Below are 27,541 nucleotides of genomic sequence, written 5' to 3' on the forward strand. Positions count from 1 at the left end.
AGCCAAACAATAATATAAAATAATAATACACCATGATCAAGTGGGATTCGTATAGGACGGTTCAACATTTAAAAAAATAGTCAATGTAATCCACCACATACACAAAACAAGGTAAGAACCATATGATCATATCAATCATGTAGAAAAGGCATTTGGCAATGTCTTATATTCATTCCTGATAAAAAATAGTCAACAAAATAGGAATAGATGGGAAATTTTTCAACACAACAATGGTTATATATGAAAAAACAACTGGGAAAAACAGATAGCATTTTCCCTGTAAACAGGAACTAAACAAGAATACACCCTATCACCACTCTTATTCAACATTGTGCTGGAAGTGTTAGCCAGAACTATTATTCAACAAAAATAAATCAAAGGAATATAAATTGACAAACTCTATTTGCAGATAATATTTTATATGCAGAAAACCTCAAAGACTCCACAAAAAGATTGTTGGAAACAATCGAAAAATTTGGCAACATGGCAAGATTTGGCAACACAAAAATCAATAGGTTTCCTGTATACTAATGAAAAGAACATTGAAAAAGAAATTAAGAAAGCAATACCATCACAATAGCCACACAAAAGATGAAATACTTATGCATAAAACTACCCATAAAAACAAAAGATCTTTTCAAAGAAAACTACAGAACACTATTACAAGAAACCAAAAACATGCATAAATGGAAGAATATGCTGTTCTCATGGAAAAGACGACTTAATTTCATGCAAATATCAATACAGCCCAAAGCAAAATGTAAATACAACATTACTCTGATCAAATCCCAAATTCTTTCTTTAAAGAAATGGATAAACTACTAATTTTATATAGCGAGTGAAGAAACACAAGCTAAGCCTTAAGAAGAATATGGTAGAAGGCCACACACTACCCGATCTCAAAACTATTACACATTCACAATAGTCAAAACAGCCTAGTACTGGTACAATAATAGGTACAGATACCAATGGAACAGAATAGGAAAAAAAGAGAAATTAATTAATCCACCTACATACAACTAATTTTCAACAAAGTTCAAAAAAAACATTAAATGGGGAAGAGACAGTCTCTTCGACTGTCAAAATTGCTGACAAAATTGGATCTCTTATCTGCAAAAGAATGAAACAAAAATCAACTCAAACTGGATCAAAGAACTAAGTGTAAATCCCAGAGGTATAAAAGTCATCAATGAGAAAATAGGGACGAACTTAAGGGCCCTATTGCAGCGCATAGACAATCTATCAAATATAATAAAGGAAGCACATACAGTAGAAGATAAAACTGATGACAAGGACCTAAATACTCCTTACTTTTCTAACTGCCTATCTGTGTGCTATAATTCAACCAAACTAACTTATCACAACAAATCAAATGCAGAAGCAGATAGGAAATTTTGATATCTCTTATTAAAACATATATTAAAGAGTTTTTAAAACATTTCATGCAATTTACTCTTCCAATATTTTTGTTTAGAAAAAAAGACTTTGTTTTTAAATATGTTTGAATTTAATGGCCTTTTTACTGTTATGTTTAACAAACAAATACCTTAAACTTTCTCCATTGGAAGTTCTAATACACTGAATAAGATAGATATAATTTACTCAAACATATTCTCTCAGAAGTGCAGAGGTGCCTGAGACCAAAAAGTCTGAGAATCACTGCCATAAAGAAACTCTCATGAGAACTCATGTTCAGGAATTACAAAAACAAAAAGTTGGAAAAATCTCACAGTCTTATGAATCAATAAATAAACTACTTAATAGTTATACACATTATGCCAATTCATCTCGAATGAAGGAAATCTGATGTGCCCAAATAAAAAAATTCTAAAACATTTGAGTAAAAATGTGATGGATATTCACAGCATGATGAGGTTCTGTAGAATTGAAAACACAACACAATGCATTTTCTACAATAAATACCCGGGGGGGGTGGGGGAGGATCTGGAAGGCTACTAGGATACACACCTCTTTTGAGAAGGAGGAAAAAGGACTACTATTTTATCCAATCCCATTGACTGGCAGTGGACTTAGTTTTATCAGTAATGTTTTGAATTTTTTTTAATTTTTAACATTTTATTAGGGACTCATACAACTCTTATCCCAATCCAGACATATACATACATCAATTGTATAAAGCACATCTGTACTTTCTTTTCCCTCATCATTTTCAAAGCATTTTCTCTCCACTTAAGCCCTTTGCATCAAGTCCTCTTTTTGCCCCTCCCTCCCCGCTCCCCCCTCTTAAAATCTTTTAAAAGAAATGTATTGGTATATAAGTAGGAGTTGGGGGAAGAATTTTACATTTTGATATTTATTTATATATAAATTTCCTCTCAGTTCTTCTGTAGCTGATGTCACCACGAGGATGAAATCAGTAAGTGAGGTAGTGGTTGGCTGAAATGGTGGTGGACACCTGGGTGCTGGAGCTTTCTGGACCAGACACTTCTGGCACTCTTGCTTGAGTTCCTTGGATGCTTCCCGAAAAGGGTCAATGTAACAAAGGGGCCTTTGTCCCAGCAGAGCACAACTTATCCCCCTGCCTCATAGGTTTGGCTGGCAAATTCTTGTCCCACTCCTGGTGACCTAAGTAGCGACACGAAAAAGGACTCATTACATGAGCTCAAAGCTGGTGTTGATGGGAGGTTTAGAAGCCCAGATAGGCCATCCCTAAAGGCCAGCTGTGTAGACTACACTCAGGTCGCCACCACAGCACACCAGGAGACATTAGCAGCTAGGCAACAGGAAGGTCCAATTACCAAAACAGCAGCAAGAGTTAAAAGGCAATCTTCTTCCAGGCACCACAAGGCAGGCCACGCTTCCTAAAGCAGCGCCAAAGTATTCCCATTGGTCTTTCATCCTAGAGAACTAGGGCATCCTATGACTTGCCCTCCCATGAAAGAAAAGGTAGGTGCTCCCTGAGTGCCACCAATTGAAAGCTAGCTCGTTTCTTTTCCCTTTTGTATGTGTGATGTATGTACTTTTTATTTATTACTATTTTTTCACCATTTTATTGGGAGCTCTTACAGATATAACAATCCAAAATTCAATTAGATCAAGCATAACTGTAAAATTACTGCCACCATCATTTTCTTGAATTCTGTGATGTCAGCTCCTTTATCCTCTTCCTCCCCTCCCCGCCCCCCAGAAACCCTTATTCTTATATTTTTGTGCCATATCTTACACCATCCACCGTTTATCTGTTCCTCCACAATTCTGTTATTCATTCCCCGCAAATGGGGTTGTACAGTCATCTTTGCTATCGGTTCCCCTTTCCCTTCCTTCTCCCTGCTCTCTTCCCGTAACCCTAGGGAATCATTGCTCCCAATACTATTTCTGACAGGTTTATCTATCTTGGATCTCGGGCATCCAACAGTCTTCATTATACAAATGAATATTCGCAGGTCTAACAAGCTTAATGCGGTAAAACTGGGATCAGAATAGTAAGGCGGGGAAATATTAAATAAAGAAGTTATGTGTTTCATCAGTGCTATACTGCACCCTAGATATATCTTCCCTCCCATATGTCCTCCTGTGAGGGACCGTCCAATTATCTTACAGGTGGGTTTGGGACCTCTAGTTTTGTCTACAAAACTAGCTGATTTCTGAGTGAAGTGTGGACAGCCAGCCAGAAGAGCCCAGACTGGCTATTCGACTTGTATTTCAGTCATATTCTGGACCTAAGGCCCTGTCCTTGTCCTGTCCCTGCATGGAATCTAAAGTTTGGGGAAATTAATAACTAAAGAAGAGGTCCAAGCTCAACAGACCTGGCCCAAGAGGCAAAGTAGTATTTCCCAAGTCTACAAGGGGGCCGGCTCTGAGGTCAGATGCATCCTTAGGTTTAAGCATCAGTGCTTGGCCGTAAGTGATTGTGAAAATGCCTCACATGTTGTTTTGTGGGCTAATCATTTCATTTTCCATCAAAGTCAGGTGAAAAGTTTATGGATATTTAGTTTTTAATTAAGTTGATAGGATGGTATAGCTCTCTAAAACGCCTGCGTGATGGCTCATCCATAGCGAGGAATAGTAAACCATCCTCAATGAACAGTAATATATACTACTTACAGAATTAAAATTATAATGTGCAGGGAGTGTTTTTATCTGAAAGCGCTCTAATTACAATCAACTGTACTGTGAAATGCAAACTAAAACCATGAAACATCATTTTCACCAAATAGTTTGGATTATTATGTATCATCGAGTCAGTTCTGACCCACAGTGACCCTATGCACAACAGAATGAAACAGTGCCTGGTCCTGCACCATCCTTACAATTTTTCCCATGTTTCAGTCCATTGTTGCAGCCACTGTGTGAATCCTTCACCAAGCATGATGTCCTTCTGCAGGGACTGGTTTTTCCCGACAACATAACCAAAGGACATGAGACAAAGTCTTGGCATCCTGGCCTCTAAGGAGTATTCTGGCCATACTTCTTCAAAGACAGATCCGTTTGTTCTTTTGACAGTTCATTCTTCTCCAGCACCACAATTCAAATGCATTAATTCTCCTTTAGTATTCTTTGAATATTTTCATCTTTAGCCTTCTTTGAATATATTCAATGCCCAATTTTCACAGGCATATGAAGTGATTGAAAATACCATGGCGTGGGCCAGGTGCACCTTAGTCCCCAAAGTAACATCCTTGCTTTCCAAAAGACTCTAAAGAGGTCTTGTACAGCAGAATGACCCAGTACACCATCTTTTGATCTCTTGACTGCTTTTTCCATCAACATTGATGATAGATCCAAGCAAGACAAAATCCTTGACATCACTCTTTTCTCCATTTATCATGATGTTATGCAATAGTTTGGATTTTGACAAGGATGTAGAGAGCATTTTCATCTCCTGTGGGTAGGAGCCTGAAACTGGCAACTTGACAGTACTTATCAAAACATGAAATGTACACATCTGTTGCCCTAATGCCTCTAAAAATCTATCCTACACAAATATGTGAGTCCAAAGTATTGTTTCCTAATCATAGACACCTTTATTAAACAATGGTATCAAAATGTAAAGAGATTGTTTCTCAACTTAGCCTCCATCTAAGTCTATACACTTCTGAAGGTAGTGTTTCCATCTCTCTGACCCTTCTCTGGAGAAGTATGTGCATTCTGTTTACCCCATCAAAAGAGCAGTTTTAGCATTATTCAAGGACTCAAATTGTATTCCTTTTCAGTGTTAAGGGCTTTACAAAATTATCATTGCTGGGTGTTTTGTTTTTGTTTTTGGCCTTTGACTCCCCAATGTCGTTTTCAATTTTCTTAAAACTTTAATAAGATCCTGTGATCATCCTATGTCCTTCGTGAAAATCTATCAATTTCACCCTTTGGAATCCTAAAAGAGTCTTACAACCTTTGTAGCTCACCTCTCTGCCTTGAATTAATCTTTGAGCTCTTCCCAACCTTCCTAAAAATGTTTGATTGATCTGAAAACTGTTTTATGTGGGGCAGCATTCTCATAAACCTGTTATAGCTGTAATGATTTGGGAAAATATCCTCTTCTTTGTTAAAAGTTTTATGTTACCCCTGAACTCAAAATCATTTTCTCCCAAAGGGGGAACCGATTACAAGGATCTACATATAACCTCCTCCCTGGGGGATAGACAACAGAAAAGTGGGTGAAGTGAGACGTCAGACAGTGTAAGATGTGACAAAATAATACTTTAAATTATCAAGGGTTCATGAGGGAGGGAGAGCAGGGAGGGAGGGGAAAAATGAGGAGCTGATACCAAGGGCTGAAGTTGAAGGCAAATGTTTTGAGAATGATGATGGCAACAAATGTACAAATGTGCTTGACACGATGGATGGATGGATTGTGATAAGAGTTGTATGAGCACTAAGTAAAATGATTTTTTAAAAACATTTCCCCCCAATGGCACAAAATGTTATCTTTTTGAAGGTACCCTAATGAGACTAAGTGTATTGCTAACAGACCTTGTCTGCAGCCAAGAACCCCAGTAGTGTAGTAGGTTGTTATGTGTTAGACTGCTAATTGCAAAGTCAATAGTGTGAAACTCTTGTAAGCAGTTATATGTCTCAGAACCCACAGGGGAGTTCTATTCTCTCCTATAAGGTCACTATGAGTTGGAATCAACTTGATGGCAGTGTGTTTGATTTGATTTTTTGGTTGTCTGAAGCCAACCAACCACTGATTGCAGAGACACTTTTAAACACATTTTGTTTGGAATAAGCCTCTGTATGCATTAACTGAAACCCTACTAAGAATACTTTACTTGCCCTCATATACATATGAGCAAGGTTATATGTATGAGGAAGTATATTACCGCATTATTTATCATAGTAAATGACTAGAGATACGTTTATATTAATAGGCATAGAATTTAATAACATACGTTATTTGTATTATGTAATATTAAGTGTCTACTTTTTACAAGGTAATGGAGCTCCATATACTAATGTGAGAGAAAATCCATAATATACTGCAAAATTTAAAAATTATACTAAAACCCATGAAACATACAACTTCCCTCTAGTTCCTAAATGCTTCCCCCACTCTCCCCCACCCCCCCGCCCCACTATCATGATTCAAATTCTACCTTACAAATACGGCCAGACCAGAGGATGTACACTGGTACAGATAGGAGCTGGAAATACAGGGAATCCAGGACAGATAAACCCCTCAGGACCAGTGGCAAGAGTGGCAATACTGGGAGGGTGGAGGGAAGGTGGGGTAGAAAGGGGGAGCCAATCACAAGGATCTACATATAACCCCCTCCCTGGGGGATGGACACCAGAAAAGTGGGTGAAGGGAGACATTGGACAGCGTAAGACATGACAAAATAATAATTTATAAATTATCAAGGGTTCGTTAGGGATGGTGCAGTGAGGGAGGGGAAAAATGAGGAGTTGATACCAAGGGCTCAAGTTGAAAGCAAATGTTTTGAGAATGATGATGTCAACAAATGTACAAATGTGCTTGACACAATAGATGTAGTATGGATTATGATGAGTGTACAAGCCCCCAATAAAATGATTTTTAAAGAATTATGCTACATTGGAAAGTGAATTGTTACAGATGCAGTTAGGTAAAAATTTAGCTATCATTTACTCTCCTTTATGATCCAATTAAATTTATTCCACTTTTTATATTTCCTGCTTCTTTTCTATTAACGTTTTTATCTGTCTTGTCATTCATGTTAGTTTTTTTTTTGGTGGTTGGTTGGTGCTTTTCTGTATATGAATCCAGGATAGGTAAATGTGTATAGACAGTAACTCGATTAATGGTTCCTTGGAGATATGGCAGGGGAAGTTGGGGGGAAATGGGGAGCAATAACGATGAGTACAAGAATGAAGAAAATGATCTAAATGTGATTGTGGTGATGAATGTATAACTTTTTTTGAGGTTTTCATTTATTTTTATTTTCATTTGTGTGTTTTACTTTTCATTATTTTTTAAACAAAGCATTTTATTGGGGGCTCTTACAGCTCTTATAACAATCCATATATCAATTTATACAACTCTCCTTGACATGAATTGTATGGTGTGTGGATTATATGCCAATGAAACTTGAAAAAAAATTATGCTGCAGAATCAAAAGCCCAAACCAAACTCACTGCCATCTAGTCAATGCTGACTCAGAGACCCCCTGTAGGTTTCTGAGGCTGCAATTGTTTATGGGAGCAGAAAGCCCAGTCTTTCTCCTGCGGAGGTGCTGGTGGTTTCAAACTGGCAACCATGAAGATCACAGCCTAATGAGTAACCACTACATCATCAGGGCACCTTATACTGCAGAATAGTACATATAATATTCAATTTTGATTTTGAAAGTACATGTATGCATGTGAATGTAGATATATATTTGTAAGGCACTCCACAAATATGGTAGGCGTATTACTAGGTAAGCACTGAACTGCTAACCACAGGTGGCTAAGAGAGAAGCTGCTGCTACTTGGGAAAAAGGTGAGGTTATCTGCGCCTGGAAAAATCTGCAGTCTCTGAGACCCTATATAGGGATGCCATGAATTGATATTGACTGAATGGCAATGGGTTTAGATATTTGCAGAAAGAAAGGGTGTGGTGGGAAATGCAACAAATTATTGGAGGGTGGGAGTAGAGAGAAGAAATAGATTTTTTTCACTTTTTATTTTACACATTGATGTTTTGTTTTAATTTTGTCAACTGATAGTACTTTTGAATTTTTACCACAATAAGACATTTGAACAGAATAGGCATTTTTATAATCAGAACACTCAGAAAAGTTATCATTAAATAGTTTAAATAAAAACAACTCCACACAAGTATAGAATGATTATTTCATTTAAAAATGCTAGAAAACCTAGGAGAACTGTAAACCAAACCAATATAAAGCTTTAATGGGAGACTCATAACTTGATGTAACAAGGTGGAGGCCAACAAAATTTAGCTGCGACAATTGAAGAGTCATTCATTTCTGGAAGAGAAAATGATTAATCTATTAAATATTCAGGGGAAAATGTGCTTCACCTTTTTTCATGGTATCACCTTTATGATATATTTAACTTCTTGCCGAGGGTGGGAAAACATAAAATATTAGAGATTTTAAAACTTCAATATAAATCCTCTCATTTTATATTTAAGGATACAGGCCCAGAAGGATGAAGCAATTTGCTCAAGGCCCTATAGTCGTAACTCAGGTTTCTAGTCTAGACCTAGTACTCCTACTTCTTTTCAAATATTCCCGAGTCTTCAGCTTGATGACATATGAAATATTTTAAAGTCCTGTTAACAGTAGATTCACCTATACTTAAATCTTAAAACAAAAACCCCTAAGTAAAAATGCATATCCTTCCATTAGCACAGATTGTGTGTGTGTGGGGGGGGTCAGATGCTCACAGGCATCTTCCCTGAAGGCAGTCCCTGCCAGACTGCTGTCTCCCCACACCACAGGGGTGGGGGCCTGCAACCATTAGCTTGCTTCCTGTAGGTGGAGTTCACATCCCACTGATGATGGTCTCTATCAGTTGAGCCAGGGAACAGGCCAAACCAGCTCTGTGACATCCAGTTAGGCTGCCATGCTGTATCTAGGATCCGCCCATCTTTCCCCATGTATACCCCCAAACCCTCCTCTTCCTAAGATGTGGATACCCCTAGATCACCCCATTCCATTACTGTACTACCTATAGCACAACCCCTTCCTGTGATGTATGTCCTCACCTGTAATTAGGGGGCTTGCATGTCCCCGGAGACATGCAAGGGTTAGCATTAAAATCTCTCTCCCCCTCCACTTGGACCACCAAGTGGGGCTACGGTGAGCATGCTACCATGAAATGTGTCTGACTCCATTTATTTCAATATTTCTCTTCTATCTCTCATGCTCTCTTTCTTTACTATAATCTTTACTTATTGTCGCTGTACAATTGCGCCTACCAGACCCGTAATGATGTGTTAGGGGCTGGCTTCCCCTGACAACAGATGATCAAAAGGTAATGATATTTGCACAAAAAACATATTGGTATAACATCTTATTCAAGGTAATGCATAAGTAAAATTTGGTAAATTTAACTGTATTTTACTTAAGAACTACAGTTTTATGCTCATCTCTGATTAATCTTTAATTGGCAGTGTCTTTTAACTTTTTACTTTCACTTCTATATCAAATAGTTGATACCTTATATACAAACCCTTAAAATCCCCACAGTATATACCTATATAAGAAAGCCTTCCAAGATTTATATACTGTATATACTCGAGTATAAGCCGAGTTTTTCCAGCATATTTTTAATGAATTTTTTGTGGTAAAATTAGGTGCCTCGGCTGATATTCGGGTTGGCTTATACTCGAGTATATACAGTAATCCTTTCTGTGATGTTGATAATTACCTCTAGTTTATCTACTTTGTAAGGAATGAGTTTTCTATGTTTAAAAGAAATTTTGAGGAGGAGAAAGGGGTAAGGAGGAAAGAGGGCAAGAGAGAAATGAAATTAAAATAGGGAACAATTGTTTTTTTGTAAAACCAAAGGGGGACAGGATTAAGAAGAATGGGGGATTGTGGGAGGTAGGGAAGGGAGTAAGAGAGAACCTCAAGCTAAATTAGTCACAATACTTCAATGCACATATGGATTGACAACGTCAGTGCTATCTACTTTTAGATATACTATCTGGAGACATTTCAGAACAGTAAATATAAAAGGGTTAAAAATGAGCCAAGTGAGGAAAAAACAGCACTGTTACTGTATCTGGGAAGACCAAGAATGACTCAACAGTCTTCAAGTACATGAAGGAATATCCTTTTTGGTGAGCAACTGGTCTGCATTTACACAGCACAATGTAGTTTCACTTAAACTACTACAGCATATGATCGAACACAGACACGGCTCACCTGGGATATCATGTCAAGCAAACTGCAGAGTAGCCTGAATGGCAACTGCTCTTCTACCTTTACTAGTTCAATTCACGTTTCCAAGAGTAGGTAGAAAGAGAGGTAAAGCATCTTTGGAATGTAAAGATTTAGATTCCTTTTGAACCTACATACCATGTTCAAAATTTTTTGCCAGCCTCTCTTCTCCTGGCCCCAGTGTAAGACTGAACCCTTTCTTGCTATTGGTGGTCGTGTTGTTAGGTGCTGTCCAGCCAACTTCAACTCACAGCAACCCCTTATGACAGAGTGAAAGTGCTTCATAAGGTTTTCTAGGCTATAATCTTTATGGGAGTAGTTCACAAGGTCTTTCGCCCCAGGAGCCACTGGATGGGTTTCAACTGCCAATTATTAGGTTATCAGCCAAGTGCTTAACCACTGCACCACCATGGTTCCTTATACTATTGGTAAAGGGAATTCATTAGAAGCAAACACTTAGATACATCTGTACACTTGAATTCCTTATAAAAGTCTGCTTCTCTTCAGTGTTGACTAAAAGGTTTTCCAGAATCCAGTTACTGTATTAAAATGGCCAATTTGCAAGGGATGTGCGGATGTGCTTTATACAATTGATGTATGTATATGTATGGATTGTAATGAGAGTTGTATGAGCCCCTAATAAAATGTTAAATACATAAATAAATAAATAGATAAATAAAATGGCCAAATTGACTCTAAAAAGATGGATTTTTACCTAGCGGACTAGATGTGCCTAAATCTCTAAAGGTAATATAATCATATTTTACTTGTACCACCACCCACCCCCTAGCCCAGCTCTGAGCATAGGGCTCGGCACGCAGGTTATGCAATATTACACAATATTATACCAAAGGTCAGTAACAAGGCTTCCAGTTGTAAAGGTTTCCAAGGCTGTCGATGCTGACGGGAGCACTGTCTCGTTGTTCTCCCATGGAGAAGTTGGTGGGTTTCAACCACCATCTTTGTGACTAGCAGCCCAACACTAAATCCACTACATCAACAGGGCTACTTTCATGTACAAACGGCCCATCTGCATCTGCTCCCACTTACCTACAAATCCCTAAAGACAGTTAGAAATGGATTTCTTCATACTCCAGGGACTTCCTGCACTTGCTACTTAAATGCCATCTGTCCAACATTTTATTACCTTTATTTTACAACTGCTTTTCCTAGTCAATCGCGTGTTCATTCTTGAACTTTTGAAAGATGGACCATTATTTTGCATCCCTTCATGCTTCCTTTTCTTTATTCCTTTCTCTTATCTCACAGAAATAACTATTCTTGCCTTATCCTCTCAGATATCTTGTTATCTCATTCCTAAACTTTTTAATTTCTTTCATTCAACCCTCACTCTTCCACTTAAACCTAAATATCACTGCTAAGACACTTTAATTTCCTAATCTCTTGATCATATCACTTTGTATATTTTCTTTCCATGTTTATCTACATGATTACAACTAGCTTTGACTTCCTAAATGACAAGATTCCTACCTTCCTTCATTCCAAACCTTCCCCCAAATCCACATGTGTAGGTTGCTATTTCAGAACCTATTGCTCAGGTGAAAATACTTAGCCGTCAAAAGTTCTGAGATTTCACCCATCGTTCTGCCTGCTTCAAATCTTATTGAGTCAAAAGAAGAAAAGAAAACCTCAATTAAGTTAAAGCCTCTGAAATAAAATATTCTGAACGTTTTTGTTTGTGTTGCTGTGTGGAGGGGAGATATAAGCATATGTAGGTATACACATATGTATATACACTCAAAAAGACTCATTGCAATTGAGTGAATGAGTCAGAATGTGTATATACACAATACATATTTAACTCACTGTAGTTGAGTGAATGAGTCAGAATGTATATATACATAATACCTATTTATACTATAAATACAGTCTTCCCAAATTAGCAAAAACCCTCAAAATCACAAACAAGTCTGATAAATCTGATCTAAATCTGGATTAATTGAGTATTGAGTTTACTGCTACTTCCTGTAAGCAGATGTATTAGTCTCTATGATAATGTCAGTTGCTAGAAAGATAGATAAATATTGCTACAGGTAGCTAGAATGCTCACGTTTTTGATATTTAAATGCAAAACTTATTTTTCATCTCAAGACAGTGGTCATGTTGTGTAATTTCTTCACAATATCCAGCAAATCCTGAACACTAGAAAATACTGAATTTACAACTGAAGCAGGGAAACAGGTTTGCTTCACAGTGGTTTAATATGAACAAAAGTTAAATATGACATTGTCTGACAAAAGAATGAACAGTTTGCTGGGGAGGAAAAAGCCCCGAGTCAGGATATATACACAGCAGAAATGGGGTCTCAGATGTTCAGCACTTATGCACAATGAAAGAAGGAATTGTTTTTTTTTTTAAAAATCTGTAACAGAGGATACAAACCAAAAAGGCAGCAACAACACCAAGAGGAGCAAGGTGGGAAAGGGAGCAGAGCTTCTCTCAGGGCTGCTCAGCCCCCACACAGGATCAGCAGTTGGAAGGCTGAACTGTCTCAGCAATTTCAACATCTAAGTGGGCTCCAAAACCCATGCTGAAATTCAATACTAATACTTCTGATCAGGGTCATAGCAGAATCATCATTTTTCCCCAAGGCCTTGCATAGTTGGCCCTCCGCATCTGCAGGGTCCATCGACGCAGATCATATTTGGGGGAAGGGTAAGCAATGAAGTAGTCAAAGCACTCCCTCAAAGGCTAGGAGGGAAGCATAAACTGCTATTTACATAGCATTTACATTGTATTAATTATTATAGTAATCTTGCTGTGATTTATAGTATATGGAGGGATAGTCATTGGTTATATGTAAACAGTACAACATTTTATATAAGGGACTCAGTATCCACAGATTTTGACATCTGAGGGTGGGGGGCCCTAGAACCACTCCCCACAGATATCTAAGGATGACTGTATACAAGACTCCGATCCTTTCGTGACAAGGAGTCTAAGCAAAGCGCTCATACCTTTGACCTCATACCAGAATTAACTTGTTCCAAATCTCACAATTTGGGATGATATCAGGTCCCAGAAAAGAAACCCACTACTTCCTAAACAGAAGCCCAAGAAAGTTTCCAGCTTCAAAAAGTTGTTTCAGACCCTAAGATTTAGGAAATCCGTACTCAGCTGCAGTCCCTAGCTTACCTTTTTGGGAGAATGCTACAGAGCTCCATAGGAAGTAAGTGCAGGTTGGGGAAGAGAGTGCCAACTCTTGGCCCTGAGCTTCACTTAGCATCTTAATGTGCTTAGGAGAAGTCAGACACTGTGATTTGTTCATGTGCTTCTGCCCTGTGACAGCATTAAATGGGATGGGGAAGCAGGAAGGAGAGTGGAAGGCTGCCCTTCTCTGCCACTGGGAACTACCTACAGGAAGTTACCTGGCAGTGGTAAGTTACTGCTGCCCCTCAAGCCACCAAACCTTCAAAGCTATTCCATAAAGCAGCAAAGGTTGGGGATGAGAGATCTGCTGATTCTCCTGTTGGTGAGCAATAAGCAGTCAGAGTGGAGGACTACAAAGGGAGAGGTGCTAGCTCCTCTACTATCTAATGGCTTTCTTCTGACCCTGAAGTAGTCATGATGAGTCCAGAAATCCCACAAGACTTGCTCCACAAAACAGAACACTTGGCTTCTAGGGGGATTCCTGTCATGAAACGCAATAAGGAGGAGAGAGCAACAAAAGAAGCTGTTAAGGAAACCGAGGATTTGAATCGGCAAATGTGATAGCTACTATATACAACAAGGACATCAAAAAAAACAGTACAGCCTTGAAAACCCACAGGGGCCGTTCTACTGTGTCCTGTCGGGTTGCTATGAGTCGCAATCTACTCAACAGCAAAAGATTTGGAGTTTCTTTTGAGGGATTATTTCTAACTGGAAATAGAAACAAAAAATAAGGAACATAAAATAGCCGATGTTAATATTCTGGAAAAAGGAAATCTGGAGATGGATCTAGAGAAAATAAGGAGAGCATTTAAGTTTCTGCCACTTTCCCAAAAAGGAAAAGGTACATGCAGGTAGGAAAAGCACAGATTTTCCTCTGCTCAATGTTCTTAGTTAAACATAAGAGTCAGAAAACTTTAATGGACTTGCAGCATCAGAGTGTACACAAGTGCCTCACCAGCACAACCCTCCCGCCTCCCAATAGCAATGTTAACCTTCTAAGAAACTGCCTTCCATCCCAATCCTCCCCACCCCACCCAACCTCAAGCAAAGGGCATCTGCCTGTGGTTTCCCACCCCTCCGCAAAGAAGCAGATCCCAGCAGAGTGCCCATGGTGTAATCAGGTACCAAGGAGCACAATGATAGATAGTCTAGCAGGCCAGAGGATGGACAGTCAACTTCAGATCAAAGAGAGAGAGAGAGAGAAGATTAGTGTAAAAACCAATGTCATTTCAGCAGGAAGATAGAGGCCAAGTGGTGAGAGGGGCTCCTACTGGCGCACCTTCCCAGGGACATAATTCCTGTCGATTGCCTCCTCCTGCAGGAACATGTGTAGGCAGCGTTCATTCTGAGCCAGTGGGTGCCCAGCAATTCTATAAAAAACCAAGATGGATATCATTAGTATTTGAGATGAGATTAGCAGATATGTGGAGCTGAAGATGGGGAGGAAGGGCAAGGTCAATCCTGAGGTTCAACCAGTGAAGGATAGCAACAGGACAACTCAACACTAATGTTGTACAGGACAAAGGGCATGGAGCAATGATTCTCAACCTTCCTAATGCTGCAACCCTTTCATACGGTTGCTCATGTGGTGGTGACCCCCCCCCACCATAACATTATTGTCGTTGCTACTTCATCACTGTCATTTAGCTACTGTTATAAATCGGGCAACCCCCTGTGAAAGGGTCATTCAACCCCTGAAAGGGGTTGGGACACACAGGTTGAGAGCCGCTGGCATAAAGGGATAAGGTGCTAAGGTGCAAGATCAGAGTTCCTCTCAAAGGAGTGGAGTTCGTTTTTTTGTCTACATAACGTATTTTATTTCCTTTAAAAAATAATTTTATTGGGGGCTCGTACAACTCATCACAATCCATCCATGCATCCATTGTGTCAAGCACATTTGTACATTTGTTGTCATCATCATTCTCAAAACATCTGCTTTCTGCTTGAGCCCTTGGTATCAGCTCCTCATTTTCCCCCTCCCTGACCACACCCCCTCTCACACGAACGCTTGATAATTTACAAATTATTACTATTTTGTCATGTCTTACACTGTCCAATGTCTCCCTTCACCCACTTTTCTGTTGTCCATCCCCAAGGGAGGGGATTATATGTAGGTCCTTGTGACCGATTCCCCCTTTCTATCCCACCTTCCCTCCACCCTCTGGGTATTGTCACTCTCACCACTGGTCCTCAAGGGATCATCTGTCCTGGATTCCCTGTGTTTCCAGTTCAAAGGAATGGAGTTTTATAGTGCAGACAGCCCATACAATCATCACCACATCATATAACCCATTATAAGACAGGATACACAAAATTCATAGAAAAACCAGGATGACAAAAGTAGCAGGAAGTGCCCCGGGAACTTAGCTTACTTGTTAATAAACTGTTCAAGGCCCTGCCTCCTTTCTTCAATGAAGGACTCCTCAAAGATCCCTTCGTCTCCTCGGAAAGGAAGCTGCCGTTTCAAGGCTTTCCCAGGCAGTGGTGGTACTACAATCTACAAGTTACACAAAGTAACAGCCACAGAGCAGGACAAAAAGAGAATGAGATGGTAAAGCACCATACACTTCATTTCCTATTAGGTATAGGGCCACACTGTCCCACAGCCGGCAATTTCTAAGAAGACCAGCCAGGGTGGCTCAGGTTAATAACTACAGCAACTCTTTTTTTGTGGGTTTACCCACAAACCATGTAGTGGCTCAATCACATCACCTCAAAAGAAATAAACTCCAAATATTCCTTGCTTTCTTACCAATACACTATATAAGAACTATGATGTGTTTTTTCGGACATTATACTTTAAATGCGTAGCATCTATAGGAGTTATATTGTATGACTTTACTAGCCACTAAGTAATATTTTTTTAATTGCCCTTAACTTACCACTTTCAAGCTCCAAAAGGTACACTTCTCCTCCACTCATTCAACATGTTGGGACTTGGTTACTAAAAGAAGGCTCACCCTATTTATTTCCTTCGGCATATTAGAGACTTTGATCATATGCCCCCTTCGCCCACATAGATTTCCTCCTGCTGCTACCCGAGGGTGCCACACAGTGAGCCATACCTTACTGTCTCGTTCCAGCTCATTTTTTAGCCATTCAAAATCACTGTAGCGCCGCCGCACACAGGACTCTTTCAGCTTGAAGATGGGTAGGTTTGTCTACAGGGAAGAAAGAATGAGAGAAGAGAGCTGGTAATACTCACCCCTATGATGGTTACCTGTTGGAACCACTTGGATAGGCTTTAACAAAGTAGTTCCTATGGGCCATATTCCTATTAAAAAAAAACTCACCGAGTTGATGTCGACTCATAGCAACCCTACAGGCCAGAGTAGAACAGGCTTTCCAAAGCTGTAACTCTTTATAGGAGTAGAAAGTCCCATCTTTATTCCTATAGTTCAGGGGTCCTCAAACATTTTAAACAGGGGGCCAGTCCACTGTCCCTCAGACCCATTGGAGGGCCAGACTATAGCTTAAAAAAAAAACTATGAACAAGTTCCTGTGCACACTGCACCTATCTTATTTTGAAGTAAAAAAAAATGGGGCAAAAACATCTGGTGGGCCGGATAAATGTCCCCGGTGGGCCGCATGTGGCCCACGGCCGTAGTTTGAGGAGCCCTGCTTATAGCTCCTTCAAAATACCACAAGGTAAATACCCCCCTTTATCATACTAAGTGTTGTTACCGATGTTGAATAGAAGTCCTTTGCTGTTTGGAATTTATCCAACAAATTTACAACTGTACATAAAAAATGTGTGCATAAGGATCTTCACTTTATGCTTTATAATAAAAAATGTCATCAATAAGGAATGAGCAATTATAAAACATCTACACAATAGAAAACTACAAGTATAAAAAGTATACAAAAGACTTACATGTTCTAATATTAAAGGACATTAAGTGGTAAAATCAAGTTATAGAAAAAATATCTTAGCCTGATACTATTTATGCCCAAAAGGTATTTATATATTTGTGTACATATTATATTTATGAAAGGATATAGGTAAGTGATTGGCTTTGGAGAGTAAGACTAGATGACTGGAATGAGTGAGAGGGTCACATTTTTTCATTATATTATTCAATTTTATATTTATGTGTATGTATTGTTTCAATTAAAAATTTAAGTTCCCTGAAAGAATATGAGATAAGCACCTCTAAGGTATATACCTGTGGTGGAATGAATTTCTTAATATGGCTCTTCTAATCCAAGTCTCTGTAACTTCCACAAAAGGATTGAGTGGGGCTATGCAAACACAGGGTATGTGTAACACTAAGAGACAGCATTGGCTAATTCTACCTCCTACCCACCACCACCACCCTGACTAAAAGAATGAGCCATCTTTGAAGCGGCAGCAGGGAAGAGTGAAACCCCAAGGACCTAGGAAGTGGCGGAGGCTTCACTGACCATGGCATGAAGACTCAGAGCAACAGTGCTGAAACTATGGGGAACCTTTTCCTTATCTGTCCCAAGACTTGGAATTTTGGGACAAAGTGACCGTCAGGCTGGCTTCCTGGCCCACGGAGGCAAAGGCCAAGGGACCACATAATTGAGAGACTAAGAACCAGAGAGATAGTTGGCTGCTGGCTGAGGAGACCAATGACTATATCCTTTACTGTTTGTGAATCTTAGACTTGTGGTAACCTATTAACTTCCTTAATAAACTTCCTTAACTGTAAGTATTGTCTGTAAATGTGGTGTGGTCATTACAAGGAATTATCAAACCCAGCATAGATGTCCAGTGATGTGGGAAGAATGGTTGGTATCAGAATAGGTAAAGAAGGATGAACTTGTCAGGCCCCTTCCTCAAGGCAACATACAAACCAGAGGAGGTCAAATATGTACCCCCTCCATCGCCTTTTATTACAATACACTCCTGTACTTTCCTTATTCAAATCCTCTCCAGTCTACAAGTCCCAGCTTAAGTCACATGTCATCCAAATACTCTTCCCTGACATTAACTGAATTTATTGAGTTCAGGCTCCTCTGAACTCCTATGACACTTATAATTTAGTACTACATGACACACTGCATTTTATGCATCATACATGCCACAAGTTAGTCATCAAATTTTCAGTTGACTAATAAAAGTCCTATGTACAAGGGGGCTAAAAAAATTTTATGGGAAATCCCATTAGCTCTCAATTCCTTTTTCCAAAAGACGTTCTGAAGCCTCTTCATATGTTCTCCTATCTATAAAGTGCAGCAGAAACAACCATTACATAAGCTTACCACAACTTTTTCTCTGACATAAATCAGCTTATTCCCACATCTTAATCACCAAGAAGCTTACCAAGGCTCTAGTAGCAACATCAACCCCATGACAAGCAAAAGGCCCTGATCTTCACTCATGTCTATAGGTGTTAAACAGAAATTGCCAGACAACTGTACTAATACTAACCATATTTCCCACCAGCCAATTCAGACATGTGAACACAAATAAAAGGAGCTAGTTTCTCTTTTTTTCACAGTAGGAAAGGAACACCTTGGAGCCCTGTTGGAACTTCTTGCTGCTCTCACTGTATCATGTTTTGGAGTCCTCAAGTCTGGAAACTGTCTTTTCAGGACCGGTTCTAGTTCATTAAAAGTCAAATACCTGATAAACTTACATTAGCTACATCTCTAGCCAGGACCATAGAGACCCAAGTAATGTCAATAGATTAAAGTGGGATGAGATACATGTAAAGTAACATCTTATTACTTAAGCCATACTTTAAAATAAATAAGGAACTGGAAACAGCAGGTTTTTTGAAAAATGAAAGCTAAAAGAAAGAGGGAAGCTTAGTTTATGAAGTATACCTTTTCGTAACTTTGCAATTTTACATTATGTGCATGTATTAACTATTCAAAACAAACCAGTATTTAGAATATTCTAAGAATACTACATGAAAAAAAGAAAGAAAACCTTTGATTCTAAGTATAGAAACCCCAAACAATAGAAACTTAACTAGTAAACTTTCATAGAATCCAACAAATGGGCCAAAGAAAAGGAAAAAAAAAAGATGAGTAGGAAAAAGTGTATACTGAGTTGATTCTTCCAGCACACAGGCAGAGCCACCCACTACCATTTTGAGGACTTCATCCTTTGACACACAAAAATGTAATCATGGTCTTTCATCTCAGCGCCTAACCATATAAGAAAGAGCTACTACATATTAAGATAGTCACCCAGCTCCATCCTACAAACTCTATGACAAAAGCAGGTCTGTATAGTCCAAGATACCCTTGAGATACCCTTGGCTATGATCAACATAAAGTAAAGGAAAGAAGCAAAGTTGGAGTACATAGAGCAATGGCACTTGAAAAATGCAATACATATCATGTAAAATGACAATAACGCCACTCAAATTGCCCATTTTGGGGGTTAAAAAGATTCCTTCCTGAAAATGAAAGAAAATAGGTTGGAAAAAAAACAAGGAAGAAGATAAAAAGCCAGTGTCATCTACTTCTACTATATACAATGCTTAAATCCCAATGCCCCTTCTAAGTTTCATCTCCCTATAATGCATACTAAAATCAACCACTTAAGATAGCAATTTAAAACTAAATGATTTTGTGAATTTTCTTAAAAACAGGTTTACACAAACATATTAGCATAAGCCATGCAATTAACTGAAGTCCATAGAACTAAGAACTACAATCAACTCTATCATCACTACACAATTTAAAAATTGAGAAGGACTAATGAGAAACTTAATGAGAAAATGTTTGCAAACTGAAGTTTTGCAACTAAGCCTTGCCAAAGAGACTAAAGTGGAGTGGACAGAGTAAGATCTTTGTCCAAACTTCCTGATGTGAGGGAGACTAATGGAACCCCCAAGACTATGCCCCTGAGTCACGCTTGAAGCCTGGAACTGACCTCATGCCCATGGCACAACTTTCAACCAAATGTTTGGTTTATAAAATTAAGAATAACACCATGGAGTTATGTATTCCTTACAGCAATCAGCTATATGAGAGTAAAAGAGCTGCACTTGCCGAGAGATAAAGTTTAGATTGCAAATTGAGAAGAGAGGAATGGAAGGAAAGTTCCTCAAGACAATACAAGCTATATATGAAAAACCAACAGCCAAAGTCATAGTCAATGGAGGAAAGACTAACACAATCCCACTGAAAAAGGGGACCAGACAAGGATGGCCCTTGTCCCCACTCTTATTTAACACTGTGCTGGAGGTTTTACCTAACAGCATAAGGCAAAGAAAAGACATCAAAGGTATTCGTCTGGGGAAGGAAGTGGTGAAACTATCGTTATTTGCAGATGATATGATTCCATATATTGAAAATCTCAAAAGCTCCACAAGGGGAGTACTGGAAGCAATAGTGGAGCTTGGCAGAGCGGCAGGATACGAAATCAACAAGCAGAAGTCCATCAGGCTGCTATACATATCGGATAAGACCACAGAAGAGGAGCTCAAAAAGGTGGTACCCTTCACAATACTCAAGCACAAATTGAAATATCTAGAGATATACCTGACTAAAAGAACAAAAGAATTATATGAGAAAATCTACAGAGCACTATTACAAGAAACCAAGAGTGACCTCAACAAATGCAAAAATATCCCATGCTCCTGGAATGGAAGACTCAATATAGTAAAGAGGTCAGTTCTGCCCAAGGCACTACAAAAGATTAATGCAATCTCGAGACAATTACCCTCATCTTTCTTCAAAGAAATCTAAAAATGATTAAGAACATATGGAGAGGGAAGCAGCTCAGAATCAGCAGAGAAGGAGAACACAGTGGGAGGCCTTGCTTTATCTAACTTCAACACATATTATACAGCCACAGTGGTCAAAACCACATCGTATGGATATAATGACAGATATTCAGACCAATGGAAAAGAACTAAAAACCCAGAAATAAAATCATCAGCATAAAGACAATTGATCTTTGACAAGGGCCCCCAAAATATCCAGTGGGAAGCAGATGCCCTCTTCAACAAGTGGTTCTGGGAAAAAAATGGTTATCTACCTGCAGAAAAATGAAGCAAGACCATTATTTTGCTCCACACACAAGAATAACTCAAGGAGGATCAGAGTCCTTGAAGTAAAACCCCCAACTATTAGGGCCATCAATGAGGGAATTGGGACTAACTTGAGAACTTTGGCTCAGGGAATACACAGGCTATCAGAAATAGGGAAAGACATAAACACGGAGGAGGCACAAATTGACAATTGGGATATACTGAAGATAAAACTCCTGTGTACATTGAAAGAATTCATCAAGAAAGTATTAAGAGTGTACACGAACTAGGAAAACATCTGTAGCAGTGACATATCAGACAAAGGCCTTATTACTAAAATCTACAATACTCTGCTAGCTTCCAAAAGAAAAAAGAATTTCCCACTGAGGAGGTGGGCAAAGGACCTGAACAAAAGTTTCACAGGGGCAGAAATCTGAATGGCCAACAAATATATGAGAAAATGTTCCCGATCATTGGCAATAAGAGAAATGCAAATTAAAACAACAATGAGGTATCACCTAACACCAGCAAAGATAGCCCAATTCAAAAAATCATAAAGCAACAAGTGTTGGAGGGGCTGTGGAGAGACAGGAACTCTCATCCACTGCTGGTGAACCTGTACGTATGTACAGCCACTATGGAAATCGTTCTGGCCATATCTAAAACAGATGGAAATGGAGCTACCATATGACCCAGCAATCCCCTTACTGGGCATATACCCAGAAGAGGCAAGAAACAAACCACACCCAGACATCTGTGCTCCAATGTTCATCGCAGCACAGTTCACAATTGCAAGGAGTTGGAAACAACCCAAATTTCCATCAACTGACGAGTGGATTAAAAAACTGTGGTACATACATACAATGGAGTACTACACATCGCTTAGAAGCAGTGATGAACTTATAAAGCACATCGCCACATGAGAAGAACTGGAAGAAAACATGCTAAGTGGAGTAAGCCAAGCACAAAAGGACAAGTACAACATGAGTCCGCTGAGGTAAGTAAGCTTAAAAAAATGCAAAAGGGGCATAGGGGAAAAGCTACTGTATACAAACATTCCTGGGGCGAGGTCCACGTAGTATAGCATGTGCCAGACCAAATCCAGGGATACATATGGTAGCCAACTAAAAAGGAGCGGGAAAAAGGAAATAAAAAAGAAATGGTTAGTGGGGGTACAGGGCACTAACCCACCCACGGGGAGGTTATTGTTTATATCTCCACAGGGAAAGAGGGAGCAGACTTCAACCCGGTGCTCCAAGATGTGAATGCAACATGGCAGCATCATGGAGTAGGAAACCAGTGGAGAGGTCTGAGGGGCCGGCCCCAATCCCAACTACATGGACTCCTGCCCCTCCCCCCAGAAGAATTTCTTTCAGAGAACAGCACTGAAGCTGCAGCCCAGGGAGAGGGACATGTCTGATCAGAGCACACGGGAGCAAATGAAGTGGAAGGAAGAGAGAGTGAAGCACATCCTGCCCCACCAAGCCTTGAGAATGATATTCCCGTTCAGAGCAGCCAATCCACAGAGAAAACCATATGGCCCGCCCCACTGTGAGACACAACATCCCTCACTGACCCTTAGCCCTACAGGGAACAACACTGGAGAGGCAGTGTAGGAATTCCGCCTGATCTGATCCCACCATACAGAGGCAAAACACTAAGGGTGTGCAACAGAACAGCAAGAGGAACAGAGCAACAAAGTCCCCAGGGAATACCAAAAATAGACTTTGGGGCCAGGGCTTGGCACCCCACCAGACTCGACCGGAAAACACTCCTAAAGGCCAACAAACACTCCTGGAACTAACTACAAGCTTTTCCTTTTTGTTGTTGTTGTGTTATGTTTTTTTCAGTGGTATTTTGTTGCTTTTGTTTTCTTTTGTTCCTTGGTTTTGCTCTGTCTTGTTTTTGTGCATGTTATTGTCTCCGCAGGTCTGTCTAAATAAGATAGACTGGATGAACAATCTGGAGGAGAAACCAACAGAACCGACAGTTCTAGGGGCACATGGAAGAGGAGGAGGTGGGAAAAAAGGAAGTGGTGTTAACAAGCCCAGGGACAAGTGAACAACAAGTGATCCAAATCGGTGGTGAAGAGTGTGTAGGAGGCCTGGTAGGGGGTGATCAAGGGTAATGTAACCGAGAGGAATTGCTGCAACTCAAATGAAGGCTCAGCATGATAAAAGGAAATAGAGGAAAGAGCTAGGAGGCAAGGGCATTTATAGAGGTTTAAATAAAGGCATGTAAAAAATAAAATAATAAAGGCATGTACATATGTAAATATATTTATATATGCAGATGGGGAAATAGATCTATGTGCATATATTTATAGGTTTAGTATTAAGGTAGCAGAAGGACACTGGGCCTCCACTCAAGTACTCCCTCAATGCAGGAAAACTTTGTTCTATTGAGCTGGCATTCCATGATGATCACCTTCTCTACATGATCACACAGTGAAGAAAGCTGATGGAGCCCGGCTATCAAAAGATATAGGATCTAGGACAGGGGTCCTCAAACTTTTAAAACAGGGGGCCAGTTCACTGTCTCTCAGACCCGTTGGAGGGCCAGACTAGTTAAAAAAAAACTATTAACAAATTCCTATGCACACTGCACATATCTTATTTTGAAGTAAAAAAATACAACAGTCCAAAAATACCTGGCGGGCCGCATGTGGCCTGCGGGCTGTAGTTTGGGGACCCCTGATGTAGAGACTTAAAGACTTGAAGGTAAACAAGCGGCCATCTAGCTCAGAAGCAACAAAGGCAACATGGAAGAAGCACACCAGCCTGTGTGATCACGAGGTGTCAAAGGGATCAGTTATCAGGCATCAAAGAACAAAAAACCTTATCGTTGTGTGCTCACCTCCCTGATATGATCGCTGAATACAAATGGGTGCATAAGCAAATGTGGTGAAGAAAGATGATGGTGCCCGGCTATCAAAAGATATAGCATCTGGGGTCTTAAAGGCTTGAAGGTAAACTAACGGCCACCTAGCTCAGAAGCAACAAAGCCCACATGGAAGAAGCACACCAGCCAGTGTGATCATGAGATGTCAAAGGGATCAGGCATCTGGCATCAAAGAACAAAAAAATCATCATTGTGAATGAGGGGGGGTGCGGAGTGGGGACCCAAAGCCCATCTGTAGGCAACTGGACATCCCCTTACCAAAAGGTCTCGGGGAGGAGACAAGCCAGTCAGTGTACAGTGTAACAACGATGAAACATACAACTTTCCTCTAGTTCCTAAATGCTTCCTCCTCAGCCCACCCTCACTATCATGATCCCAATTCTACCTTAAAAATCTGGCTATATCAGAGGATGGACACTGGCACAGATAGGAAATGGAAACACAGGGAATCTAGGGCGGATGATCCCTTCAGGACCAATGGTGAGAGTGACAATACCGAGAGGGTGGAGGGAGGGTAGGGTGGAAAGGGGAACTGATTATTAGGGTCTACATATAACCTCCTCCCTGGGGGACGGACAACAGAAAAGTGGGTGAAAGGAGACGTCGGACAGTGTAAGATATGACAAAATAATAATTCATGAATTATCAGGGGTTCATGAGGGAGGGAGGAGTGGGGAGGGAGGGGGAAAAATGAGGAACTGTTTTTGTTTTGTTTTTTTTCAGAAGCTGATACCAGGGGCTTAAGTGGAAAGCAAATGTTTTGAGAATGATGAGGGCAACGAATGTACAAATGTGCTTTATACAATTGATGTATGTATGGATTGTGGTACGAGTTGTATGAGCCCCCAATAAAATGATTTTTAAAAAGAAAACAAGTTTAGATTGCAAGAAGGGATAGAAAAGAAGGATGAATAGAAACTGGAACCCAGGGAGGAAGTGGCATGAGCTCTGTGACATTGTGGGGATTGAAATCAATGTCATGAAATGATGTGTGTAGTCCACTGTTGAACTGAAAACTAATTTTCAAAAAATAACAATAATAATAAATATAAAAGCAAACTTTCACTCAAAGCTCAATATAAAGTTAATGTGTGTGTGTGTGGGTGTGTGTGTTTGTTCTTTGGAGTTAAGACAGACTTATGCTCAAATCCCAGCCCTAGGCAGGTACTTAAACTGCACGCCTCCTCAGTTTCCTATCTATAAAATGGGTTTCTGGAAGTATTTAGAAACTAAAAGCTAATTCAGTGCCTAGAACATAGTTAGCACTCAATGAGCAGTCCTGTCATGATTCAAATATCAAAAGTAAAGAACGATTCCACCCATAATGCCTAAGATTCTTGGCATCAAGACAGTATCACTAATCCTCACAGAAGGGGGTCTTTATGCTAAACAAATTATGGCCAAACTCACTCAGGTAATTAAGTTCTCTACCATTAATAGTTGCCTGATTTTATTATACTTTGAGGAACCAAATTCCTATTCCTGCACAGCAGGGATTATTTCACATATCTTTCCTCTATTTTACGATTCACTTTCTGTTCACTATTAACTTCAACTTAGACTTCGTCAAACTTGGAATTTGGGGATTATTCTTTTTTTTTCACTTAGGTTGCAAAGCCCAGATAGAAGGCCTCACCCTCTCTCACTCAGTGTACTCATTCAAAACTAAAAACACACACTCTTAGGTCTTCCATTCTGTTTAAGCAGAAAGCTCAAACTATTTATCTGTAACTACTTCCATTGGGCAAAAGAACCACACTGCAAACCATGTACTCTGTCTTCACATTCCACTCTTGGATTGTAGACTAAGCACAGGAAAATTAAGTCTACAGTCTTGCATTCTGAGAGAAGCCAATCCTGAGGCAGTTTAGAAATGTCATGTATTAAGAAAGTACATGCCGGGACCTGAATTCAAACAGCCAATCTAAGGCAGAAAGGGAAACTGGCCATTAACACAAAGAGAACCCAAATGTGAGCCAATAAACATTCAAACGAACATTCTGGCTACATCAAATCTAAAGGGTAGGCAGTAAACAATCCACCAACCCTAAGACAAGTCAAGTTTCACCGGGAGACACAGCATGTAGTACCTGAGGAAACATAAAAGCATGAAATACTTCTAAACACTCAACCTCAACAAGATTCCCCTTCATACTTCTACTATCACAATGCTAACTCAATGCTGATTCATAACGACCCTCTGTCGGCTTCTGAGATTGTAACTGTTTACTGAAGTAGAAAGCCCAGTCTTTCACCTAAGGAGCTGCTGCTGGCTTCGAACTGCCGACCATGAGGATCGAAATGCATAACTACTATTACCTCTTCATCTATCATTTTAGTTAGAACCTTTGCCTTTCTGCCCTCACTCTTCACACTGACTTGCCACAACCTAGTTTAGTTATGGGACCCAGCTAAGGTGTTACCTTGGCTTTCCAACCCTCTTCCTTTTGTCAGGCGCCTTGGAAATACAGTGGTTAAGGCATTCCCCTGCTAACAGGAAAAAATTGGGGGGGGGCGATGTACACTCTACTTCCCTGAAGATTTACCGCCTTAGAAAACCCCGTAGAGCAGTTCTATTCAGTCCTTTGACTTGGAAGCTACTCCGTGGCAATGGATTTTGTTTGAGTTCCTTCTGTCAGTGCAGTTATGATTCCTATCGCCTTGGAATCCTGACTCTAGTATTTCTCCATCCTCCCCACCCTATCCAGCCAACCTTCACTTCTTCACCCCCATTCAGAGGCCCCCTTTGGGAGTTTGCTGTATCCTCTATAGACTACTCCCCAACCCTATTATGTCCCTAACCTCCAAATGACCCCATCTAGCGCCTTCTCTGCTCCTGCTTCTTCCTCAGTTGTCTCGCTCACCCCGTGACTCACCCGCATTCGAACCTCATAGGTGGTAAAGCGCGCGCGGCCCACGCCCACAGTCTGTGGATTAAAGATGTCGATCTCTAGGAAGTTACTTGGCGGCCCATAAGCATCAGTCAGGTCCTGTGGCTTCGAGTTAAGACGCCGAGTGTCAGCTACCGCCGCGTCCGACATCTTCCCGGAAAAACAGACTGGGACCAGGGGAAGGGGGTGTGTGTGCAGGGAGGGGAGGGGGAACAGAGGCCACTGTCAGGAGCGCGCACGGCCCCTCCCGCTCTCAAAATAACCAACCAACCTACAGCCACACTGC

General features: G+C 40.1%; 1 protein-coding gene across 2 annotated transcripts; it reads right to left on the reverse strand.

Moving 5' to 3' along the window:
* Nucleotides 1-8,306: 8,306 nt before the first annotated feature.
* On the reverse strand, nt 8,307-27,532 carry SNX12 (sorting nexin 12). 2 transcript variants are annotated; one of them, XM_075538212.1, is made up of 5 exons: nt 27,241-27,531; nt 16,571-16,666; nt 15,878-16,002; nt 14,785-14,875; nt 8,307-8,408 (listed from the first exon to the last, which is right to left on the reverse strand). In XM_075538212.1, exons 1-5 carry the CDS (start codon nt 27,403-27,405, stop codon nt 8,403-8,405), a joined length of 483 nt encoding a protein of 160 aa, XP_075394327.1. In that variant the 5' UTR covers nt 27,406-27,531; the 3' UTR covers nt 8,307-8,402. The 2 variants fall into 2 exon arrangements, with proteins under 2 accessions (XP_075394327.1, XP_075394326.1); XM_075538211.1 differs by lacking the exon at nt 8,307-8,408 and adding an exon at nt 12,695-13,983 and having other exon boundaries at nt 27,241-27,532.
* Nucleotides 27,533-27,541: the final 9 nt, after the last annotated feature.

The sequence above is a fragment of the Tenrec ecaudatus genome, chromosome X (assembly GCF_050624435.1).
Source record: "Tenrec ecaudatus isolate mTenEca1 chromosome X, mTenEca1.hap1, whole genome shotgun sequence".
Lineage (NCBI taxonomy): Eukaryota > Metazoa > Chordata > Mammalia > Afrosoricida > Tenrecidae > Tenrec > Tenrec ecaudatus.

What these genes read in the sequence shown, in the direction of transcription:
- SNX12 (XM_075538211.1), bottom strand. Translation starts at nt 27,405, where the DNA reads ATGTCGGACGCGGCGGTAGCTGACACTCGGCGTCTTAACTCGAAGCCA. An exon ending in CCTATGAGGTTCGAATGCGG is followed by an intron (nt 16,667 to 27,240) that starts GTGAGTCACGGG and finishes TCTTCCCTGTAG; the next exon opens with ACAAACCTACCCATCTTCAA. An exon ending in AGCTGGAACGAGACAGTAAG is followed by an intron (nt 16,003 to 16,570) that starts GTATGGCTCACT and finishes TGTAACTTGTAG; the next exon opens with ATTGTAGTACCACCACTGCC.